Raw genomic sequence first — 23,962 nt, 5'->3', positions numbered from 1 at the left:
CTCTTCTGCATTGTTGGGTCTGGCGTATCGCATCTTCCTCTTCACAATACCCCATAGATTTTCTATAGTGTTAAGGTCAGGCGAGTTTGCTGGCCAATAAGAACAGGGATACCATGGTCCTTAAACCAGGTACTGGCAGCTTTGGCACTGTGTGCAGGTGCCAAGTCCTGTTGGAAAATGAAATCTGCATCTCCATAAAGTTGGTCAGCAGCAGGAAGCATGAAGTGCTCTAAAACTTCCTGGTAGATGGCTGCGTTGACCTTGGACCTCAGAAAACACAGTGGACCAACACCAGCAGATGACATAGCACCCCAAACCATCACTGACTGTGGAAACATTACACAGGACTTCAAGCAACGTAGATTCTGTGCCTCTCCTCTCTTCCTCCAGACTCTGGGACCTTGATTTCCAAAGGAAATGCAAAATTTATTTTCATCAGAGAACATAACTTTGGACCACTCAGCAGCAGTCCAGTCCTTTTTGTCTTTAGCCCAGGCGAGATGCTTCTGACGCTGTGTCTTGTTCAAGAGTGGCTTGACACAAGGAATGCGACAGCTGAAACCCATGTCTTGCATACGTCTGTGCGTGGTGGTTCTTGAAGCACTGACTCCAGCTGCAGTACGCTCTTTGTGAATCTCCCCCACATTTCTGAATGGGTTTTGTTTCACAATCCTCTCCAGGGTCCGGTTATCCCTATTTTTTTTTTTTACCACATCTTTTCCTTCCCTTTGCCTCTCTATTAATGTGCTTGGACACAGAGCTCTGTGAACAGCTAGCCTCTTTAGCAATGACCTTTTGTGTCTTGCCCTCCTTGTGCAAGGTGTCAATGGTCATCTTTTGGACAGCTGTCAAGTCAGCAGTCTTCCCCATGATTGTGTAGCCTACAGAACTAGACTGAGAGACCATTTAAAGGCCTTTGCCCGTTTTTTTTTAGTTAATTAGCTGATTAGAGTGTGGCACCCGGTGTCTTCAATATTGAACCTTTTCACAATATTCAAATTTTCTGAGATACTGATTTTGGGGTTTTCATTAGCTGTCAGTTATAACCATCAAAATTAAAAGGAATGAACACTTGAAATATATCAGTCTGTGTGTAATGAATGTATACATTATACGAGTTTCACTTTTTGAAGATGATATGCTAATTATATGACCAGCACCTCTATATATATCTTTTTTGTCCCTACATAACTGTCAAAGTTCAAATGAAACAATTGGAGAAGGTTAAATTTCACATCTCACAACTAAAACATATTTAAGGTGTGATGAGGGGTCTCACACAGACAGCAGTACCCTAGAGGGTTGTTATGCAGCCACACTGCGAAACATTCCTTTGAGATTTTACTTTTGGGCTGTGTCCAGGATGCGTTGCTCCATGCTCTGGCTCTGCACCTGCTGTGTGGACAGCAGGTATTTGTCCTTCATCAGGGCCTCCCAGGACAACAGCTCCTCTTCCTCTGCCTGAAGAAGCTTGTTCTCTGAAACACAGCGTCACACATTGAGTTAAAGCAGAAAGGGGACATTTTAACACATTAAAATCTCTAGTGGTACATCCTAAAGAAAACTGGAGTTGTGAGTTGAGTGTATGAACACTAAAAATGGACTCAACAGTATCAACCGATAAGGAGTCAAAGGTCATCGCCCAGTCATTAGACATTCATATCCAAATCTAAGGACTACCTTTAAAGTTAAGTTAGTTAAGGGTTACCATCTCCCCTCATCAACAACCAAAATTCCATAAGTAGGTCACACAATATTAATAACCACGATGGCTGAACTCCACCTGCTAATAAAGGCCATAAGATGTGTCTGAAAGTTCTGGAAAAGTTCGAGCAAGTGCTTTTTGTCAAACTCTTATTTTCAAGCTCAGAATAGAGAAAAAGTCACAATCCCACTTCTTGTTTTTGCTAGTGGAGTTTCTCAGCTGCAATGGAGATGGTTTAGATGTGATCATGTGGGAGATGGTAACCCTATAGTAAAAAACATCATATAAAAGCTCTTAAATGAAAACCCACCATTATAAAATCAGTGAAGTCTAATATGAGTAAGAATGTCATTGTATGAAAAGTAAATGTTTTCCCATAGTGATAAATTTACAACCAGAGAAGAAGTCTGCAGCGTATAACCATGAAGTCTACCCATATAGTCGTTCAGTATGTGCAGAAATAAATAATTTAATACTTACTAAACTCTTTGCATATGATGGGAGGTCTGCACAGAACTATGTTCCTGATGAAGAGGTAAAGATGGCTGAAGATGATTAAAGGAGGAGGGGCAGCAGGGCGGCTGTGGTACTCCTTAATTAGCTCGTATCTTTGAAACTTCCATATTCTGTCTGTGTTGTCCTGAACTTCCTGGAAGGTAAAGCTGTGCAGGGACACAAAGAGAGACAGAGGATGACAAGGGGACACCGGTGATAAAGTGGTGAAAACACCATCATCCAAGCTACAGTAAGTGTAGGACTTGCAGTAACAGCACAAAAGAAAATCTCATACTACTAATCTTAGGACTGGATTGAGCCACAAAGGCATTGAGCAGAACTCACTTGAAGATAGCTATGAGCAGGTTGAGCAGCAGTATGTTGGCAAAGAGCAGGTAAACACAAATCATAATGATGGTGAGCCACACGGGGAAGGCTGGGGTTTGGTTTTCATTCAGCACAGGACACTTGGGCTTCAGGGGATCGTCGCCATTCATGCTGCAGGAGTTTATGTCAAACGAAGTATCTGCAGAGGGCAAAGAGATTGTTTTCTCAGTGGTAACATATTAATTAAACAACAAGGTCTGGGCCTCTTAAAATGTGAAGGGTGAAGAAAGTATCCCTGAAATGATCAATGCGTGTAAAAATCAGTTAAACCAGATTCATATATACACAAATAAATATGTATATAATTTTATAAGATTCATATTATTCTAGTCATTATTAGTCATTTCACTTGACAGCACTACAGTTTTTCAACTACAAAGAAAGTAATACTATGTTCCTTCTCCACTCACTATCAATATCTGTGGGGAAATTTCCAAATATGATGAGGTACGGCTCATAAACTGCCCCCCGGAGAATCCAGTTCAGCCGATTTTCATTGTTGATAAGGATGCCTTGTTTGGCCACGCCGTACGCCACAACCCAGATACTCAGCAGGAACATGAAGAAGAACATATCCATCATCTGGAGGACAAACATCAGACATCAATCACACTGAAAAATGCCTGGATACTACAACCAGTGGGCACTTTCAAAACATGTAAAACTTCAGAAGGTTTGATCTGTCAGTCTGCACATTACCGAAAGCGTCACATCTATAACAACAATTATGTATTTTGCAGTGACAAGCTTCAGTTTTTTTAAAGGTTAGCCCTGTTAGTCAGCTGTAACACTTTTTATGTAACGCAAAGTGCACTTCTCATCTGCGGACACCAAATGGAGGCCGAGTGGAAGAAGCCCAGCGTTCATGTGTATGAGGCCATCTCACCATCCTCTTCACTATGATGATTTTGGGTCCCAGGGTTCTGCTGATCGTGAAGATGGCCATGAGACGGAGGCAGAAGACCACAAAGTCGATGCAGAGGATGATTTTACCTGCATAGAACAGCTCAGTCGTCAGCCTGAAATAGAAAAACTTGGTGATTCATAGATAACCCTTAGGGCAGAGAGCCCTTCCATGGCCTAAAGGGATTGTCTGGAAGGAAGGAAACTTACCTAAATGCAAGGCCAATAATAAAGAGGAGGATGGAAAGAACATCTAAAATATTCCACAGGTCATTAATGTACATCCTGGCTTTCTTACAAAACCCAAAGCCATCAGGATCATGAAACAGCTGAGACAGAAAAACAATAAATCATTAAAATTGGCAGTTGGAGATTTTAGTAATGTAGTGAAATAAGGCACACTCTGGAGGTAGTAATAAGCATAATGGTTGAGTAAAACCTCAGGGGGAGCCCAATAACTAATCCTGGCAAAGTGAATTAAATAAATAAAGAGCAAGGAGGAAGCTGAGAAGCTTAGTATTTTTGCTATAACATGTAAAAACTGGCAGTCTATCCTTTCCTAGATACAGTATCAGCATATGTAAGCTGGTTGGCTAGCCTGCTTAACTTCAAGTCACGAAAAAAAAGAAAGAGAACCAATGCAGTAAATCAACAGACAAGACAAAAGACTGTCGAGTCGTCAGACCTCAGGGTATGTTGATTTGTCCTTAAATATTTGTACATGTATGTCCCAGCTGCACTCTCTCACCTGTCTGACCTCCTCACACACCAGAGAGAGCAGCCAGATATAAAGCAGCAACTCCCCGGCAGAGGGCGTGGCCTGGAAGTCGATCATCAGCACCACAGCAAACAGGAAGAGGAAGGCGAAGTAAGACACAATGTTCAAGTAAAACTTGACCTGCGGAGAGCTGTACAGGCAGACCAGTCTGGACCACTTGCTCAGAGGCTTCAGGTGCTGCGGGCTAGTGAGGTCACAGGGGTCAGAATGTCATTTGATGTTGTGGGTCCCTTATTTCTCGCTTACCCTTAACTGACATGCTAGTGACCTCCGAACTGGATGGGGTCATATGCTGTCAGTGCATTAAGAGGCAACTGTCTACTTACGGGCCGTGAGAATTTGTTCGAAGTGTACTTCCTGTCACTTTCTCCACTGTCTTGATCTCCTCATCCTTCTCAATTTCTCTGTGGATGACTTCATCACGTCTAGGGAGAAATTTTATTAATTAAGAAACGATATCGACCAATCATCGCTGTAGATGTAGTGAAAGCAGTAACACACAAATCAGTTATGGTTAGCAGAAAAAACATTAAAAGAAGTCTTGCTGCCACCAGATGGTGTCAAATAAATACAAATACTGTGTGTTTTCTGTGGGAGAAAGGCACAGAGCACTGCTATATTACACCAAATCTATGAATCTGTATTGAATGTTATTACATTTTTATTACTGTAAGTAGACAGTAATAGAAGCATCTTACATTTTATTCAGCAGACCACATAGGTGGTATGTTACTTAGCTTCAGACCTCCTTGACATGCTGTCACACACAGTATTGGTCCTAAACTAAGCAAAGAAACATTTTCCTGACTGTTTCTGAAGAAGGTGCGCCTCTAGATTTTTTTAAGATGAAGGAAGAGGACAATGGACTCAGGACCCCTTTATGATACTTATATGGTTATTCTTGTGATTAAAGGGGCCATGAAAAACATTTGACTTCATCCAAATATCAGAAAGCACCAGTAAATTGTATTCAGTATACATGACAGCATTATTATCTTATGAGATGATCTCATGTCTTGCTTGTTGTTTGACCATGCCAAACAATCATTGGCCAGGCTGACTGTGATAAGATGGCTGCCCTTACATTTTCACACATGTAACTGTTGGAAAGAGATCTCATATTTTTTTCTCCAAATATAATCTTGGATCTGAATTCAAGCACAACAACTTCTGTTACCAAGTTTTCACCCTTGTGCACTGCCTTTAGAAACAAGTGGTGGTACAAATGGTGGCACTGCTGCTACTAGTGTTTTGTCAGACCAAGTCACACCATGCAGACAGATGTGCTGAATCAATGTGGTCATATTGAGTAGGTAGTTTAGTTTTGGAGAGCATATCAATTTCTGACTGCTCTTCTGCTTCAGTGGTTCAACTGAACTTTGTCTGTGTTGACATCTTGTGCAAGTCCCTTGAATCTGGGAGAGTTGTCAGACTGACTTTTTTACTGACTAATTTAAATATATTTATTTATTTTACAGCTGATAAGACTAACCTGAAAACCAAAAAGCCAGTGAAGATAAGTGGGAAGAAGACAATGGAGATCAGCACTCTCCACACAGGGTTGACAACTGAAAGCTCACCACACCAGATCTGTGTCAGAAGAGACTTGAAGACAGACATGTTATCAGATCAGGTAGTGCTGAACCTACAGCGATTCATGCTGCTGAAATACTCATTCATCAAGTTAAAGTCACTGATCACAATTGTTCTACTTTGTCTACTCCAAAAACTTTGTGTGCAGTGAATTTTCTACAGTGCAAACAGATAGAAGTCTCAGGATATCAAGACGCACTCCTGAATTCTAAAACTGAAGAAAAGTCCCTAAATATATAAATGTGGAGGTTTGCTCTACCTGAACTCCTGACTGAGCTATAAAGCTTTTATCATCAGCCTCCAGTGCCAGCCTTAGACACGTCGTCTTTCCCCAGAATGGTGACGCACGAACCAACAACTTCTGAGCCCGCTCTTCGTCACTTCTGTGGCATTCACTGAACACACCTGGGACACACACACACACACAGAAGACAAATGTTAACCTTGTAAAATCCCTATATTTTACACCAGTAAAGCCACTCATTATGTCTGTGGTATTCTACCAATGGCGTGTTTCTCATAGTGATTGGCAAGCGCTTGCATGTCCTTTGCCTCATCTGCATCACTTCCTTCCTCAGCCATTTTCTTCAGGATCTTACTGGCGGCCAGGGCAGCACACATGCAGTCTCTGCACTGTGCACATACAGATACAGAAATCTTTCTGCAAGGCCATGTATACGCACAACACACAAATGACCATTTTCAAACCTTGTCTGTATTAGAGTAAGTGTTTACCTGCTCCCAGGCAATTTCAGCCAGCTCCTTATTGTTCTGGACAACAGCCCAAAGGAAAAGGTCTGTCCCTGAGTCCCTCTGTGCTTCAGTACTGTCCTCAATGAGTGGAGCTGGGGAATCCGTCTGACTCTTAGACAGCTAGAGGAAAAGTGAAGGAATTTGTTGCATTAATTGCATTGTTTATGGCCGTAGCTTTGATTTCAGATATACTAATTATAAAACTCTCCCAAGTCATATGCCCCTTAAAAAAATCTGTTTTTAGTCAGTTATACTTCCTGTAAATTTTATTTTTAAACATAAGATCGAAAACACCCTCTCCACAATTCTGGTGGACAAATACTGAATCCTTTATCCCTTTATTTATTTGTTGGCCTAATTGAATACTTACTAAACTCTTTGCTGATGATGGGAGGTCTGCACAGAAGTAGTCTATTTAAATCATACTGGAATTAACCCAGAAAATATCACCATGTGAGAGGTTTTTACCATGACCCTAATCAGATTAGTGGGTATGTATATGTGTAGTATGAAGCATTTTGTTTTTGTGCCAAACTAAATTCATTCAATCATAGTGTGTGTGTTTTCCCCATACACTGGTTGACATTGCAGAGCACAGTATTTAATGGATAAACAGACTAACTGATAGAGATGTATCCACCATAGTCATGTTGAAGTGATTTGCCGTGGGAGGGGGGGGGTAGAGGGCCTCGGTGAAACTGCCCAGCAGGTGGCGCACCTCATCAGACACATGAGTCATGTTGATCAGTTCGCAGTGCCCTGAGGGACACCGAGGCCTGTTTCCAAACACTTGCCCCCTGCTGTGGCGAGATCTGTGGACCCGCTTGGCCAGCTTGCGGAGAAAGAAGCAGCCGGGCAGCTGTCTGTAGAGATCACACAGAGTTTCCATGTCCTGCAGGAAGTCCCTGAGACTCACACCGTTCTCCAGCAGCAGACTCACAAACCGAGGCTTGTTGCCAACCAGGGCCGAGAACATGGCCCAATGGAGGTCACTGGACTGGATGGGAACAAGCCAGTAGAACAAGCCAGTTGGAACGCACTTTATTACGATATTCATACTATAAAAATACTAAGTGAAGTAATACTATAGTGTGCATATAGTATTGCTAGTGTTTACTGTAGTGTTACTATGTTTTTTCAGGAAATTACTGCTATACTACTGTATATTGTTTATACAGTATTACTATGATATTTTCTGTGTTTTCTTTTCAACGCACTATAGAAAGTTAGCAGCAGTTAGCATGCAGTGCAGCATGTTGTTAGTATGTTGTATAATTAGTAGTAAGTTAGTATGTTGTATAATAGAACCCACCTTCCACTGGCTCTCATCAGGAAAGATCTCAGTCTCAGCTATGTCCACTCGGTTCCAGGCTATAGCCAGCTCAAGCTGCCTCTTCCAGTACTCGATTCCCAGTGATTCGCTGGTCCTCGAAGCTGAGTGGAGAATTTATAGTGACAAATTTTAAGTGACACTCTTAACACATTCTGTTTACATGGAGTCAACGGACTGCTGGAGAGAAACCCAAACGATCATCCACAGCCCTCAATCAAGGCAATTTTTACTATATATTGACCCAGCTAAGTCTGTTAATTGTCAGTGGGGTTTTTTCACACCAACAGTTCAAAACCCAAAGATATTATTCAATTTACAGCAATGTTAAATGGAGTAAAGAAGCAATCAATCATATAATTCAACGAATTTTCTCAACAAATTGATAAGTTGATCAATTATTTCAGCATTTCATGCCACAACCTGGGGTCACACTGCATGGTCAAAAACAAAGATTCTATTATTAAATTTAGCGGCACAGATGAAAAGATTTGTGCCTGCTAAGTGAGTAGGATGACTGCCTGGAAATGCATTTTGATTCCACTCTTAATGAAACTTTAGGCAAAACAGTGTAGCAAGAATGATGAGCCATCAGGAGCGTTAAGTGAATTATCAGCTTGGTGGACTGTCATTAGGGGCACTTTGGCTCAGTATACTTTTTTTTAACAAAGCATTAAGCTTGATCTAAATGGATTTCGTCAGCCTTTCTCAAGACCACCATGAGAAAGAATACATTTGCGAGAAGCATTACTGTAAAGTGTGGCTATCATTGTCTTTCTGTACAGAAAAGCAATTATTAAGTTGGAAATATCTGCAAGAATATCGTAATTAGTTTTTGACCTTAGCACATTTGATACCACAGTCCATTCACTTAATTTTCTGTGAGGTAACATTATACTTGCTAAGAAGAAGCTGGTTGGGCACCAAGCCTTTCCATCCTCGTATATAATGATGTCTTGTATGTCTATCACTATTTATCAGCATGAAAACCAAATCCTTACCTTTGAGTAGTGCTTGAAGAATAGCCACATCCAGATCCCCATGATTGTCCTCGCTGACTCTGAATACTGTCAGAAGGTTAGACATCCTGATGATGTCCTGAATCTGGCACAGGAAGCAGACACTGTGCAGCCTTTTGCCTCAAAGCAGCATGAATCACTTTCTCCAGGTCAGCAGATGATAGAAAATATTTTGGATATAACTTTGGATATGTTTTTAAGTGGGGAAAAGCAGGACTGTACAACCTCCTCGACGTCAGTGTTAAGCAGGACCCCGGATTTCTAGCATATAGATTTTTAAAAGACTGGCAAGGTTATACTAGATGAGCTGAAAGGAGTTGGGGTCACAGAATAATATGATCTTTGACTTCTAGTTACGCAGCTGCAGAAAAGTGTTGGACATCCAGCACTCTATCTGCCTCAAGGCAGTAAAATCAGAGTGCTGTCAGCAAAAAAAAATACTTTGTATTTGCCTATCTTTTGATTCTTACAAGCAAGACAAACCATAGCCAAGTTTAGGAAATCAGTTAACAGACCAAGTATACAACTTTGATGGTCTCGCTAACATTTATGATAAAGGAGAACTCCTTTGAGAGATCTTTTATGGAGGTCTAAGAGGGGGTGAAATTTGTGGAAGCCTTTTTGCCTTAAACATTTGTTGATGTCATAATGTTTGCACATTATTCTTTATATCCCTGCTTTTACTTAGAGATGTTTTGTATGCTATATCAAAGCCGAGTGCTATTAGTTGACATTTTGCTTAGACATGTATTTGATGAACTATTTAGAAATTTCAAGTATTAATCATTTAAAGAAACTGTATTTGTCAATAATGCATTTATACATTTAGCTGACACTTTTATCCAAAGCAACTTACAATTGCTATATATGTCAGAGGTTGCACACCTCTGGAGCAACTAGGGGTTAAGTGTCTTGCTCAGGGACACAATGGTCCAAGTTGAAATTAAAACTTCTCAAAAATACCACTATACTACTATTTTAATATAATAATACTATTTTATTTAGATAATATACTATTTTATACATTATATATTAATGATCCCCAGAGAGTGAGGGCCGACTAAATTTGGTGATCTCTTGATTTTCGGGAGTGAAATGTCTTGACAACTACGGGATGGATTTCCATATATTTGGTACATTCATGGTCCCCATAGTGTAAATTTAACAACTTTGATCTGATCTTGAGCTGATCTTTGATCTAGCACCATCATATGGTCAAAATTTTACAATACTATGGTTTATGATAAATAGCGCTGTCATTGTGAGCATGTTAGCATGCTGATGTGAACACTAGCTTAAAGCACAGCTGTGGCTAAGTAAAGCACAGAGAGCCACTAGCTGTAGATTTTTCATCTTGTTTGCAACAACAAAAAGGTAGCTTGGTAATCAGTCTTTAATTGTTGAGGTTGTCAGTATGTTCACATACCTTCTTGGTCCATTCTATGAGGTCGTGGAAGTTTTCAGACTCTTGGCCAAAGAACTTTTTCATTAATTGGTGGATGAGGGCGATAGTGACCTGGGTCACTGACAGTCCTGCCACCTGGGCTATCACATCTGCTATTCTCCCAGAGCCCTCCAAGATCACACATGGTGTATTATTCTGCATGGCATTATAGATGGTCTGAGAGGAGAAGCACAAGACAGTCATACAAGACAGAGCTACACCGAGAGAGAGAGACAGAAAACTGATAGCTCACATTTAGAGTGCCTGGTCCTCCATCCAAAACCAAACAGATCACAGGGATGGTTATGCCACTCTCTGGAGGTTAGACAATAAAACATCAATAGTAAAAGCCAGGCAGATAAAAAGTAAAATCTGATTTGAGATGTTATCTGTAAAAGGCTTGATGCTTTTGTAGACAAGGCATCAGCTATAACCTTTTGTTCCAAGAGACTTTCCAGAGATGTACTTCTCCAGACGGCTACGCAGTTCAATCTCCACACCGTATCGTCCCTGTGTCCCATCGTCCACCAGCAGGAAGTGGGTGTGGTTGTTATCAAGGCAGGAGAGTCGGCCCTGGCCCTTGATGTCCATCAAATAATGAGCTGGAAAACAACCCTGCACGCAAAGAGGAGGAGGAGGGAGAAAGGAAAATAGAATCCGAATCAGAAAAGATAGACATAAACCTGTATAAATATAAAAATGTGAAATTGACAAAAAAATACAAGTTATTGAAGAAGAATAAAGACAATATGGCATTTAATTATTTACAGGAGCATAAAACAAATTGGATATGCTGTGCAAGAAGACTGTATGATATGCAGGTGATGAATCCATGCCAAAAGCAAGAGGCAAGCCACCTGTGTAAATGTGTTTATCATACCTCTGAATTCACCAAAGCATCCCTGTTGTGAATTACTCCCCACGTTGGTACTCCGATAGCCACGATCTGGCCCTGCATGGAGCTGCTCAGGGCATAGTCTCTCACAGCCTGCCCTACATGCTTCATCACACCTGTGTGCGTACCACCGGTGATGATCCATGCACCTGTGTAGAACATAACATGTGTCTCAATTGAATACCACATACTGTACATATAGCTACTATATTTCCACATTTTATGGCGATATAGTATGTGTACAGTAAAATTTTCTCAAATCAGACAACCTCACAGTGATGAAAAGACTCCAGGAAGTCACTGCTCTCGTCTTTCCCAGAGGGAAAATCTTTTGCTCAGAATATTCATTTCTTTAACTCTTGAGATAGCACTAAGATCTCATATATCTTTTTGAGATCCCTTCAACCTTATTTGTTGCTCCTAAAACCCCCTTAGTAGAAAAGACACGATAAGGAGTGATTGAGTTTTTGAGACTTAGGTAAGACTAATGGATAATGAATTGAGATTACAATAAAAGAAATGGAAGTAACAGATGAGATCTCATCATTGTGTCTTATTGAGATACAGTCTCTTCAACCTGAACTGTTGCTCCTAAAACCCCCTTAGTAAAAAAGATAAGGAGAGATTGAGTTTTTGAGACTTGGGTAAGACTAATGGAGATTACAATAGGAGAAGTGGAAGGAAGAGATGAAATCTCATCTTTGCATCTTATTGAGTTCATTAATTTCTTGCTTATTGCTCCTAAAAAGCCATTAGGAGCACTAGGGAGACGTTAATGAGTTAGTGGTCTATGCCTGAAGAACCTTACTGGAACTTTGTCCTGAGCAGGATTTGAACTCACATTTTGCTATTCAAAGAGCAACGACGCTGCCACTGCACCATCCAGCTACAATTAACAATGAAGAACTGGTTGTCTTTAAATATAGTACATTTGTCTTTACTCAAAAGAGGAGAAATACCATATCCACAATTAAAAGTCCTCAAGATTCATTCTACTCAAGTAAAGGTATAAAAGTATAGTAAATAGTATAGTAAATGTAAAGTGTTAAGTAAATGTACTTAAGTATCAAAAAGTAAAAGTACTTATTCTGTATGACATTGTTGTTTCTAGTTTTTGTATCTCAGTTCTTCTGTCCTTACTGAATTCATCTCTAAACATCATGTCAGAGTGGTGGGTGTTCCAGTTATGCTGGCTGTGACTACCTTAACAAACAGGAAAACAGGAAATTTGAACATGCATTATTTTCAATGACAGGATATATTTTATTCTTCTTCTCAGTTACTTGTAACTACAGGTTTCAGAAAAACAGCAATAAATAAGCTAAGGCCCTGCAATGGACTGGCAACCTGTCCAGGGTGTACCCCGCCTTTCGCCCGATGTAAGCTGGGATTGCCCCCCCCCCCATGGATGCAAATATGCTAAGTACAATACAGGATTTCAAATTCAGGGGAGTAAAAGTATAGACCCCTAAAAAGAAAATACTCAAGCGCAAGAACCTTAACATTTGAATTAAGTACTTGAGTAAAAGCACTTCATTTTCCACCCCTAAAGACAAAACCAAGACATATCTTCTACCTTTTTCTTGATCCTTTAAATTACACTTATTTAAGATCATTTAGAGATCTCTTATTTTGATCAGAGTAAGTAACACAGATGAGTTATTTGCTCCTGAGGTCACTATGAGAAAACTTAGAAGAATCATGAGATCCCAGGTCTTTGGTCTCAGCTTAGTATTAAAAGTAGCTCACTTGTGCATAGGAGCATTGTCATGTTTGAAGCACATCTAAAATATCCTTGTATACTGTAGTATTCATATTTCCATTAATTGTAACTAAGGGGCCTGACCCAAACAAAAAAAAACAGTCATGGCCCAGTCAGTAAGATTAGTGAGCAGTAAATAAGCAAACACTGCTATTTAAACAGCACAATCTCAGGCAGAAGGAATGGAACTTCGAGGCAAACAGTTCACAGTGTATTTGAACTTTGACCAAAAGAATGGAGGTGGAGCAAACAGAGAGGAGGCGGGACCCACACTCCATAACTACACATTAACTCTCTGGCTAATCACCCTGACATCACATCTCTGACCTGTTGTCTGGGCCACTTTGATAAGACCTCTGTGGAACATGTTCTTTAGACGAGCCTTCAGATGGAAGTTCTTGGCTCCTCCCGTCACTGAGATCAGGAGGTTGGGAGGGGAAAGGTTCCACTGTTCAGTCAATAACTGGTACAGGATTTCAGGGCTGGTGTCTGTGGACACTCGCACATACTGAGAATGGACACACACAAACACATACGTAAAAGGCGAGGATAAAGACATGCAGACAGACATTTACATGCACTCAAGTAATGTTATTATAATGGAGAGAAATGGTGGTTTCACCTTGCCCATCTTCTGTCCCAAACCACCAAAGCAGATTTCTCCGAAAGCATCAGTGCATACTTCCCGGACATGTCTGTGTTTGTCCCATGACTCGCCTGTGAAGTCCTCTGGCTTGATGGCTTCATCCACATGATTGCTCTTTGAGTAGCCACACTCACATACATCCTCTCTAGTGGAGAAACAAAAACTACTACTTGTAATGTTTCCATCTACCAAGGGTGCACAGTAGCATCAAGACAAAACAAGGCTGCTAAATCATGCATAAGGAAGACATTGATTTGAATTAACTGGAAAGTATCTAATAGAGTCATTTAACATGTAGAACTGCCCTCACAGGGCGGTGCCTCCTTTCACATCAACACAACAGAGAGCTGCTACAGTTTGTGCAGCAGCAACAGCAGCAGCAGCAACTACAAGGTCAGTTCAGAGAAATTCAGACACAGTACAGAGCAGCTTATCCTCCTACCTGTCACCTTTTGAAAAGAAGCAACATTCCCTCTTGTGGATTCTCTCCTTGATCCAGGCGGCAAAGGCGCAGCGCTGGAAAGACGGGGAGAGAGAAAGGTGCTTAGAGGGTCTGGCAGCGCTGATCGCCAGAGTGTCAAACAGCCGTAATTCAGCTTCCCCCATTCTGGAGGCAACATGGGGTGCTGCTACGGTACACAGATCTGCCTCAGACTGGGAGCTGACAGCATGGCAGGACAGCGCAGCGTCTGCAGTAAGTGCTGTGGGTGCTGGCTTTCACTCAGCACTGCATCAGTGATGTCAGAGGCGAGCAGACTGCTGATACCTGATTAAACCTTCCAGCTCTGGGACAGAAAGTAGCCGGATGTCATTTCTGGATCAATAGACTGCATCACTGAGAGTGGATTAGTTACATGTCAAATGAAATCCAAAACAGGAATACGAATAATCCACAAATAAAATAAAAGATACATAGTGTAGTTTGTAAATGATAAACTCACATGAACTTGTACTTGTAAGCGTGGGATATGCAGTACAGTAGTTCAGGGTTTTCACAAATTGACAAGTATCCAGTAGTGGAAAGTAATTAATTACTGTACTTATATGGACTTAAGTAGAATTTTGATGTTCTAATATGCAGCACACCAGCTTTCATATTCTCCACAAATAAATTGAGAAGTAAACTTTCATTATTAGAGCTGAATGTATTTTGCCTTCTGCTTTCATGCATTGTTGTTCTTCCTATTCTTATCACAGCAAGGAGAATATTTCTTGAAGCCAACCTGTACAATTAATAACAAAGTCAACCACTCTCACCCATTCAATCATCATGCTGGTAAACGTTTAACAATAATGACACTGTTTGATCACAAGTTAAAAACATGTAACAGGCCACACACTCACCTTTTTAAAACTAGACACCCCTCCATTGTTCTGCAGCTGCTGCATCATTTGCTCCGGGTGAACCATACTCTCAAATTTAGGCAGCATTTCTGAGAAAGTAAAAATATCAGTTGGAAACCTCTCTTGTCAGTTATGGACTAATGATCTTTAAAAGCTGCAGAGCCTGTATCTTTATCTAGCTGACATTTAACTTGTTCAACTTCCTGATTGATTACAGACCTATACACCTAATATCACATGAAGTCCACACTTACCAGTTGACTCAGACATGGTAATGAATCCTTCATGATCGCAACTGGACAGAGAGGCTGTGATTGCCTTTTTATGTTGCACTGTTAAATAGCCCCACCCTATCAAAACAATATTAACCTCCTCCCCATGAAACACCAAACACCTAGTGCTTCATCCAGAAAACATAATCTGCTGTCCAGTCAGGGCTCACATAAACACCAAACCAAAGTATTGTGATATATATGTAAAAATGTGAGCTTAAAACATGGGAGGAAATTCACTAGTCTGAAAGTGTTTCATACATGTACCTTTACTACATGTCAGTCAGTGCTTTCAGACCCCAGATGGAAGAGGAGAAAGCTCACAAACATTCAAAATTCAACATTTAAGGCATGATTTGTCATAGTCAACATTACCCATCTTTCTTTCAGATCCTCCTTTCACTTGGATAAAACGTAAGCCACAACAGGTCGTTTCTGGTGTCTAGCCTGAAAAACTGTGGAAGTGTTTCATGGCCTTCATCAGGTGTTACAGCAATTGTTGCCAGGTGACACTACCAGAGTATTCAACTAAGGATCTTGTTACTCTATGAAGCTCTGGTTGGTTTTCAGTAACAAGGTATGCTGGTGTTTATATTTTTCATTGGGCCTAACTGTGACTGACAGTTCAGGTATTTAAAAGGCTGGAAAGCCATGGTTTTCCCCACACATAGGGTAGATTTACTAAAGGTCTGCATGAGTAAAAACATGTGCAAACTTGATATCACCAGCAAATTAACATGTAAGCTTATTTACTAACGGTGTGCACGGAGATTGACGTCTTTCAAAAGTGCAAGATAGTACCTGTTGTTAATTTACTAGTCTTTTGCCTTAATGAATATGCAGTTTGGGGCGTACCAATTTTATTGTGAAAAGTAATGGGATGTAACATGCAAATACATTTATTTACCACACGCAATGTGATTTAACAAGCCTAAAAGCAATTTCGTGTGAGTGCAACAGCAGCTGTATTTAATACGTTTGAAAGGAAGGTGCAATCCGGCAAGCATTACGCGGAGATGGCTGCTGTTATCGTTGCGAGGAGACACGGCCGTACTGATAGAGATGTAGACAAATTAAAAATATTAGATATTATTCTATATTCAATATAGAGAAATAAAATTATTTTATTGTATTTATTCGATGAACTATATGAATTTAATTATTTTTTGGGTTTTCCTTGAAGCTTTGGAAATACTGTTGTATTAACATTCATGCCAACAAAGCAAATTTGAATTGAATTAAGAAAGGGTTTTTTCCATTGTTTTTTTCCCCCAAAACTTTATTCAAAATTAGTACATACAGCAGGAAAACAACATCTTCTGTAGGCTACATCAATCAAGTCTATGGACAAATAAGCCAGGGAGGTGAAGGGTTAACAAAAAGAAAGTATAATTTTTAACAAAAGAAAAAGAAAAATTTAAATGAATATCTTGTAAAGCTTATAGAGGTTATATCATTTAACAGCTTTTTTGTTTGTACACTCAGATATTGAAAGAACATAGTGCTTAATGTTAGCAGCAAGCTCCAGAAAGCTTAGTTTCTTTTTTAAGAATTTTGACTTGTGCAAATAAAATTTGGTTAAAATAATAAGCAAATTTACCACATAATACTCTGAACATAATTTTTTGTCATGTTTAGTGAATCCAAACAATACATTTTCACACCGCAATGCAAATTGAGGGTAAATATGGACAACAATAAATTGAGAAACTTTGCTCCAAAGATTCTTGGTATGTGGGCAAGACCAAAATAAATGCACCAGTGTTTGGTTTAGTCCTTCACAGAAAGTACAGCTGATGTCCAAGTCCCTTTTCAGTTTTTGCAGGTAATAGTTAGTGGGGTAAAACATGTGAAGCATTTTGAATCTCTGACTTTTTTGGTAAAAAAAAACTTATGTGACAAAAGCCAAACTTTTTCCCAACAAATCTCTCCAACAAATGAGGACCAATATGATACAGCAGCGGGTGTACTCCTGATATCCTGTTGACGAATTGCCTTATTCTTACTTTTAGGTTGCAGCGAAAAACAGATATTCCTTTGTTCACATCCACCAGTGTTAGGGAATCATCAAATCCATTGAAACCTTTGAAAAGTGAGATGACAGCTGAAGGTATCGCATTGAAGACGATGGAGAAGAAATATGGATACCATAGTGATGAATAAATTCAGTGTAGTTATAAAGTTGACCACGTTGGTTGAATAACTGATTTACAATCAAAATGTTATTGTCATACCACTGTTGACAGAAAATGGATTTGTTTTTATATAAAATATATCTGTTGTTCCAAATATAAAACCTATGAGGAGTGAAGTTGTGCTTGTAAATTAGGGACCAAGCCAGTAACATTTGTTTATGAAACAAAGAAAGTTTAAGAGGAATTTTTTCAATATTATAAGTGCATACCAACAAGAACTGGAGACCACCAACTAAAGAAAAGACATAATGGGGAATATAATTGCACAGACTGGTTGGGCAATTTAAGTACCGCTTAATCCAATTAATCTTGAAAGTGAAATTTAAAGAGGTAAAGTTGAGAAATCTAAGGCCACCTTTACTGTACTCATTCATTAAAACAGACTTTTTCAGGTAATGATTGCGATTTTTCCATACAAAATCATAAAGGACTTTATCTATGGTTTTGCACATTTGTTGATCTATATATAAAGATAGAGCAGCGTATGTTACTCTTGATATTCCTTCGGCCATATTCAATAGGCTAATTGGACGCCAATTATCGATACAAAGCAAATCCTCGTTTGGTTTAGGGACTAAAGTAATCAAACCTTGAGTCAAACTCCATGGTAAGGTTTTGGCTATTATACTTTCATGAAATACCTGCAGTAAGAAGGGCGCCATCTGCTGGGAAAACAATTTATAAAATTCAGACGATAGACCATCTGTCCCAGGAGACTTGTTGTCTTTTACAGTTCTAAACATTGCATCTTTGCATGATACTTTTCCAGTTTGAAGAAGTATGAAGAATTTTGTTCCCCTTCCTCTAACCACTGTTTCCGAGACCTTATAAAATCTCCTTTTGCCTTTTTTATATATTTTATCCAGGCTCTCTTGTAGATTAAGCATTTCTATTTTTTCCTCCTCTGTTAAGTCATCTGGTGATATTTCAGACATTACCGAAATGCCTGTGATAACTCTTTGTTCCTCTAATTTTCTCATTTTAGCAAGATTGCTACCAAGCTTCCTTGGGTATTTTTCTGATTCATATTTAAATAACTCCCAATTAACACTAAAAGAATTTTACACCGCAGCTTTGTTAAAAAAATGTTTAATCAACTGTGGGATTTTCTGTTTAACTTCATCCACTTTAAGAAGAGAATTTAGTTTCCAGTAATTGGCTTTATAATCATTATCTGAAAATAATTTAATAGAAATGAATACTGCTTTATGTTCGCTTAAGGGACAGGGAAGAATATTAAGAGATACCCTGCCCTTTAATACTTTTGATACTAAACAGAAGTCTATGCAAGAAAGTCTAGTGTTGTCTTTGTTACTCCAGGTAAATGAAACTACTTCTGGGAATTTAACTCTCCATACGTCACTTAAATCATACCTGTCCATAAAAAGCTTAAAATATGCATTTCTATTGTTATCACTTGTAGGTGGCCATCTGTCAATCTCTGAATTTAAAGTAACATTAAAGTCTCCTCCAAGTAAAATGTGAGAGTTTGGAAATTTTGTTAGCCAATGCTTTAGTCTATTTTCTATGTTAATAATTGGACGTTTTCTACATTAGAATTGATGTTGAAAATTATTAAAACAATCTTGTTGTAACCAACAACTTGGCAGATAAAATACCCTTTTGGATCTGTATCTGTGTGTAAAATGTCACCATTATATTTGTGCTTCAACGTTAAGACACCAGCTGATCTTTCTGAGCAGTGAGAAAACCATAAATCGTTCCACCACTGAGATCTCCAAAAATTCTCTTCATTTGAGTTTGAGTGAAATTCCTGACAAAACAAAAATCTGTGTTCAATTGTTTAACAAATAAAAATAAAGCTTTACATTTAGTTATATTTCTTAACCCCATGGCGTTTAAAGAAACTATATTGACGGAAACACGCATGATGGGGTGGATTTTTGCTGCTTTCCATAGAGCATCTCTGTAGGATCTCTGGGAGAACCTGATGTTGATTGCTCTCGGCCGAGAGCTGGCTGGTGTTAGCTTCCCAATGCGATGGGCGACGTCGATCGCGGGTGTCAGCTTGTCATCTGGCAGAATACTCCAGAAAAGCTGTAATCTTTTCCTTCACGTTTTCAGCCACTCCGTAGACCTTCAACTTCCACCTTCCTGAGTAAGTCTCCAGTTCACACACACGAATTAGGAGCGCCACCACTTTTTTTTCTTCTTCTTTAAGTCGTCTATGAAGATTCTCAGTCATCCAGGTCATAGTTATCCAACGAAGGTTAAAGTCAAGGGCAACTGGACTTGGTTGAAGATACTGGAAGACGTTTCGTCCATCATCCAAAGGACTTCTTCAGTTCTGACTGACTGGCAGGGAAACTCAGCTATTTAACCTCAGTGGGGTCGTTTGCCAGGACTGTCCATACTGCTGGTTTGTTAGTGTTCCTGGTTGCTGTAACGACAGTCGTTACGGTCGTTAGGACTACCTGTGGCCAAGACTGAACGACCATCGTTGGTATCTTCACCTGAGGCCAATAGGTTACGTTTGTTGAGTTTCCTGGGAAGTGATGAAAGGACAGCATTGTAAGTGGGGGATAAGTGGTGGCGTAGACCCCCTCCCCTGTTCAATGACGGCTTCTCCACCCTGGTGTAGATGCTTCCTTGACACCTCTTTCAAACCATCCATCTTCTCTGTCTAAAATGTGCACCTGCTGGTCCTCAAACGAGTGTATATATAGTATATCGTATATATTGATGTCAAAATATACCTCTAGAATAACTCGTGCCTTAGCATTAGTGTTAGCTAACAGTGAAGCACAGGGGTCTCGGTCTGATACAGTGGTTGTGATCTACCTGGAGTGTCCTGATCTCTCTCTCTCTCTCTCTGTGTCAGACCGACCCTGCTGACCAGCATCGCACCCAGGTGTCAGGGCTCGGTGGGCTCCATCGTGGGTCTGGTGCCCGGCGTCATCTCTCTGTCCCCGGGCGAGTCTGTGGCTGGAGCTCACCAGGGACGCCACTCCAAGTCGTCCCAGTACCGACGCATGAAAGCCGACTGGAAGACCAACGTCTACCTGGCCCGCTCTCGCATCCAGGTGAGACACTGGGACCACAGACCTGAACCCATTACTGCTGACTGCAGGACAGGTCCCTGATGGACTCTGTGTGTTTGTGTGCAGGGTCTGGGTCTGTATGCTGCCAGAGACATCGAGAAGTGCACTATGGTAATTGAGTACATCGGCACTATCATCAGGAGTGAGGTAGCCAATCGCAAGGAGAGGCTGTACGAGTCACAGGTAACCTGTAACCGAATCCAGCTGGACTCCGGTCCTGGTTCCACACACACGTTGTCTGATGCAGCTCGACTCTGGTCCTTTTTCCACACACCCATTATATGATCCAGCTGGAACCTGGTCCTGATTCCACACACCCGTTATACTGATGTGTACTCGGTGTGTTTGTGTGTGTGTAGAACCGCGGCGTGTACATGTTCCGGATTGACAACGACTTTGTGATCGATGCCACCATCACTGGAGGACCGGCTAGGTGAGACCGCCTCAGACTGGTCTTTATATCAGATGTTGGAGGGTCAGAACAGAAGCTTCGGTCACATGATCACTTTGTTTATCTAGGTCTCCCATGTCAGAGGATGTAAAGTCCTGCAGGCTCAGGTTACACTTGTTAACAAATCTGCCTTCTGTGTGTGATTGACAGGTACATCAACCACTCGTGTGCTCCCAACTGCATCACGGAGGTGGTCAATGTGGAGAAGGAGAACAAGATCATCATCAGCTCCTGCAGACGCATCCAGAGAGGAGAAGAGGTACCACTGATCAATCAGATGATCAATTTATTTAATTTTACCTGACGATCTCATTGAGATTTAAAACCTCTTTTTAAAGAGAGAAAAAAGAACAGCAGCAAATTGACCGAGCGGAGTTACAGATGAGAATGTCAGACAACAAGATATTTTATACTCTATTTTATACTAGACTAAAAAAACATGAACTTAGTTTTCTCAACATTCAAAATGAGCTTAAGTTGATACAGTTGTACCTGAACAAAGTTAAAGCAGATTGTAAACAGGAAAGCTTGATAGTAGCAGCACTATAATAAATAACAGTGTCATAAGCAAAAAGCTTGATAGTAGCAGCACTGAAATAAATACACGCGTCATCAGCAAAAAGCTTGATAGTAGCAGCACTATAATAAACAGTGTCATCAGCAAAAACTTGATAGTAGCAGCACTATAATAAATAACAGTGTTGTCAGAAAAAAGCTTGATTGATTGTAGCAGCACTACTGATTTCAGATCATCAAAGTGAACACACTGAGTTCTGTCAATCATTTTTCAATTGGTAAATCTGTCAACAGTGTGGTCAGAATAAACAACACTGCACAGTGAAAATGCTCTGAAGAAAAAGTGTAGTTTTCTCAATATTCAAAACTCACTTAAGCTGAACAGTCATACCTGAACGACTTCAATCTGCCGATCAATCAGCAGGCAGTCACTTTCACTCTGAGAACAACACTAACTTTATCCTCCCTACCTCTCCCCCCCGCCTCCTCCTCAGCTGTCTTATGATTACAAGTTCGACCTGGAGGACGATCAACATAAGATCCCATGTCACTGTGGAGCCGTCAACTGCCGCAAATGGATGAACTGAACACACACACACACACAGACACACAGGCAGCTCTCCCTCTCTCTCTGAGGCTGGATGTCCTTCGCCCATCGCTCTGTGGGCGGAGCTACACTTCATATCAGAAGTACATATTAATAATAATAAAACTGATCACAGATTTGATCAGACGTTATAATAATGATGATGGGGGGGTGATTGACAGGTGAGGGGCGGGGTTTATGACGAGGCTGGTCCTCAGTGTGTATATTGCGTGTAAAAACGACCACAGATGTAAATGTGAGTGTAAACGCCACTGAAATAACAGAATGTCGTCATCCTCAGAGGAGCTTTATTAACTTGCACTAAAAAAACCCAGAAAACTACAAAAACACATACTTGACTCCTCCTCCTCCTCTTCATCCTCCTCTTCCTCCCTGCGTTTTGTTAATTTCCTGTAAAATAAGAGATTTTTTTTTCTTATTGTATTTATTACGAATGAAGCTATTTTCTAAAATCCACGGTGAGTTTGAGGTCCGGAATCGCAGCGTGTAAATATGTGTATCATAAATTTAAAAACTCCACCATGAGCTACCTTAACATCCTCATCCTCACCTTCATCACCTGCCCTTCAGAGCGCCCTTCTGTCAGAGTTTAAATAAAGTTTCACTCTTTCTGTTTCCTTCCCCCCCTCCCCGGCGCTGGAGGTGGTGTGTTTTGATTGGACAGACGGTGTCGGGCAGGTGTCACTGCGGCCTTCATCTAACTTTTGTTTCCTTCCCCCAGTGTTTCGTCTGCAGGCGTCTTTAGGTTGTTTTTTTCACTTTGTGTTGAGTTCAGGGTCCTGCTGCCGTGTAAATATGAGCTTTCATCGGGACTCTGCTGATGTGTACAGTTTGACGACATTAAGACTTGTTTTTGTTTTTTTATTATTGGACGTAAACAAAGTGTGATGATGATGATGTTTTTGTTGTTTTTGGGAAAATGTGGAATCTGATTTAGAATCATTTACATAAAATAAAATATTTTACATCTTGAAGAAACACTGCTGATCTTCATTTCTGTGTGTGTGTCCATAAAATGCAACTATTAAGAACAAACCTTTTCAGGAATTCAGACTTCTTCAATTCTTATTAATTATAAAATTTGCCTAAAGATTTAAAGCTGTTTTGGACCGAAGAATTGATTAAAACAAAAGTGGGTTTATGAGGTTTACTTATCTAATAACATCGGGCTCGTGCTGGACCTCGATGACAATGGTTATATTCAATTTTTAGATTTCTGCAAAGCTTTTGATGCATTCAAACATGACTTTCTCTAATCTGAAAATATAGCTTTGACACTTTAGTGCAGCTTTTAAAACCTGATGCAGAATGTAAACAGCTCCGTTAAAGAGGCACCTCTCCTAGCTTTGACCTAAAGCACAGAGTCAGACAGGTGTCCTGTCTCACCTGTTCCTGATCTGAGCTCAGTTACTGATTTCATTCAGCCCAGCTGAAAGGTCTCACAATAGCTGGAAAAAGAAATAATCATTAATCAGCTGGCTGATGATACCATTTTTTTTAAAAACAGGTTTCATTTTCTGTGTATTCCAGTGAGAGACCTCTGAACTCTACACTGTTAAAAAGGAAAAACCTATTAAAAACCATCCTGATGAGATCATAGGAATCAGAACCAGATACTTCACACTATTTATCTTTTAGAGCATTTGTTTTTTTGTTTGTATTTATACTAAGTGTTTTTGTAATTCTGTTCAGAAACAGATATTTAAAAAGACTTTAGAGTACTGTGGTATTACATTTGGAGTTTTAATGGAGGAGGAATAAAAGGACTTGATGTTTAACAGCTTGGTTATTATGGCTAAAGAGTT

General features: G+C 40.1%; 2 protein-coding genes across 4 annotated transcripts in view; one reads left to right on the top strand and one right to left on the bottom strand.

Annotated features, from left to right (window-relative positions):
- trpm2 (transient receptor potential cation channel, subfamily M, member 2) overlaps nucleotides 1-14,404 on the bottom strand; it is a 19,849-nt gene extending 5,445 nt beyond the window's left edge. Inside the window, exons 1-22 of one of the 3 annotated variants that reach the window (XM_046054595.1) lie at nucleotides 14,153-14,404; nucleotides 13,687-13,855; nucleotides 13,392-13,572; nucleotides 11,288-11,451; nucleotides 10,842-11,022; nucleotides 10,661-10,722; nucleotides 10,390-10,584; nucleotides 8,946-9,048; nucleotides 7,927-8,048; nucleotides 7,237-7,611; nucleotides 6,597-6,734; nucleotides 6,365-6,494; nucleotides 6,121-6,266; nucleotides 5,761-5,873; nucleotides 4,595-4,693; nucleotides 4,239-4,452; nucleotides 3,701-3,819; nucleotides 3,474-3,606; nucleotides 2,998-3,169; nucleotides 2,546-2,726; nucleotides 2,186-2,367; nucleotides 1,346-1,478 (exon numbers count right to left, since the gene is read on the bottom strand). In XM_046054595.1, the coding sequence (XP_045910551.1) occupies nucleotides 1,346-1,478; nucleotides 2,186-2,367; nucleotides 2,546-2,726; nucleotides 2,998-3,169; nucleotides 3,474-3,606; nucleotides 3,701-3,819; nucleotides 4,239-4,452; nucleotides 4,595-4,693; nucleotides 5,761-5,873; nucleotides 6,121-6,266; nucleotides 6,365-6,494; nucleotides 6,597-6,734; nucleotides 7,237-7,611; nucleotides 7,927-8,048; nucleotides 8,946-9,048; nucleotides 10,390-10,584; nucleotides 10,661-10,722; nucleotides 10,842-11,022; nucleotides 11,288-11,451; nucleotides 13,392-13,572; nucleotides 13,687-13,855; nucleotides 14,153-14,316 (3,476 nt within the window). In that variant the 5' untranslated portion in view covers nucleotides 14,317-14,404. Of the gene's footprint in view, nucleotides 1-1,345; nucleotides 1,479-2,185; nucleotides 2,368-2,545; nucleotides 2,727-2,997; nucleotides 3,170-3,473; nucleotides 3,607-3,700; nucleotides 3,820-4,238; nucleotides 4,453-4,594; nucleotides 4,694-5,760; nucleotides 5,874-6,120; nucleotides 6,267-6,364; nucleotides 6,495-6,596; nucleotides 6,735-7,236; nucleotides 7,612-7,926; nucleotides 8,049-8,945; nucleotides 9,049-10,389; nucleotides 10,585-10,660; nucleotides 10,723-10,841; nucleotides 11,023-11,287; nucleotides 11,452-13,391; nucleotides 13,573-13,686; nucleotides 13,856-14,152 lie in introns of those variants that run through there. The other 2 variants (XM_046054596.1, XM_046054597.1) reach the window with 2 other exon arrangements.
- A 5,764-nt stretch (nucleotides 14,405-20,168) lies between these two features.
- Nucleotides 20,169-23,131, top strand: LOC123973627 (histone-lysine N-methyltransferase 2C-like). The gene is made up of 5 exons (XM_046053805.1): nucleotides 20,169-20,565; nucleotides 20,650-20,766; nucleotides 20,943-21,016; nucleotides 21,185-21,293; nucleotides 22,045-23,131. The coding sequence occupies exons 1-5, from the start codon at nucleotides 20,515-20,517 to the stop codon at nucleotides 22,135-22,137; spliced, it is 444 nt and encodes a 147-aa protein (XP_045909761.1). The 5' UTR covers nucleotides 20,169-20,514; the 3' UTR covers nucleotides 22,138-23,131.
- The last annotated feature ends 831 nt before the right edge of the window (nucleotides 23,132-23,962 follow it).

The sequence above is a fragment of the Micropterus dolomieu genome, linkage group LG07 (assembly GCF_021292245.1).
Source record: "Micropterus dolomieu isolate WLL.071019.BEF.003 ecotype Adirondacks linkage group LG07, ASM2129224v1, whole genome shotgun sequence".
NCBI classification, from domain to species: Eukaryota; Metazoa; Chordata; class Actinopteri; order Centrarchiformes; family Centrarchidae; genus Micropterus; species Micropterus dolomieu.
This window is presented reverse-complemented; position numbering and strand designations above follow the sequence as displayed.

Excerpts from the sequence above, each read along its gene's own strand:
- LOC123973627 (XM_046053805.1), top strand. The coding sequence starts at position 20,515 with ATGAAAGCCGACTGGAAGACCAACGTCTACCTGGCCCGCTCTCGCATC. Across the intron at positions 20,566-20,649 it reads TGGCCCGCTCTCGCATCCAG|GGTCTGGGTCTGTATGCTGC; the intron begins GTGAGACACTGG and ends GTTTGTGTGCAG. Across the intron at positions 21,017-21,184 it reads ATCACTGGAGGACCGGCTAG|GTACATCAACCACTCGTGTG; the intron begins GTGAGACCGCCT and ends TGTGATTGACAG.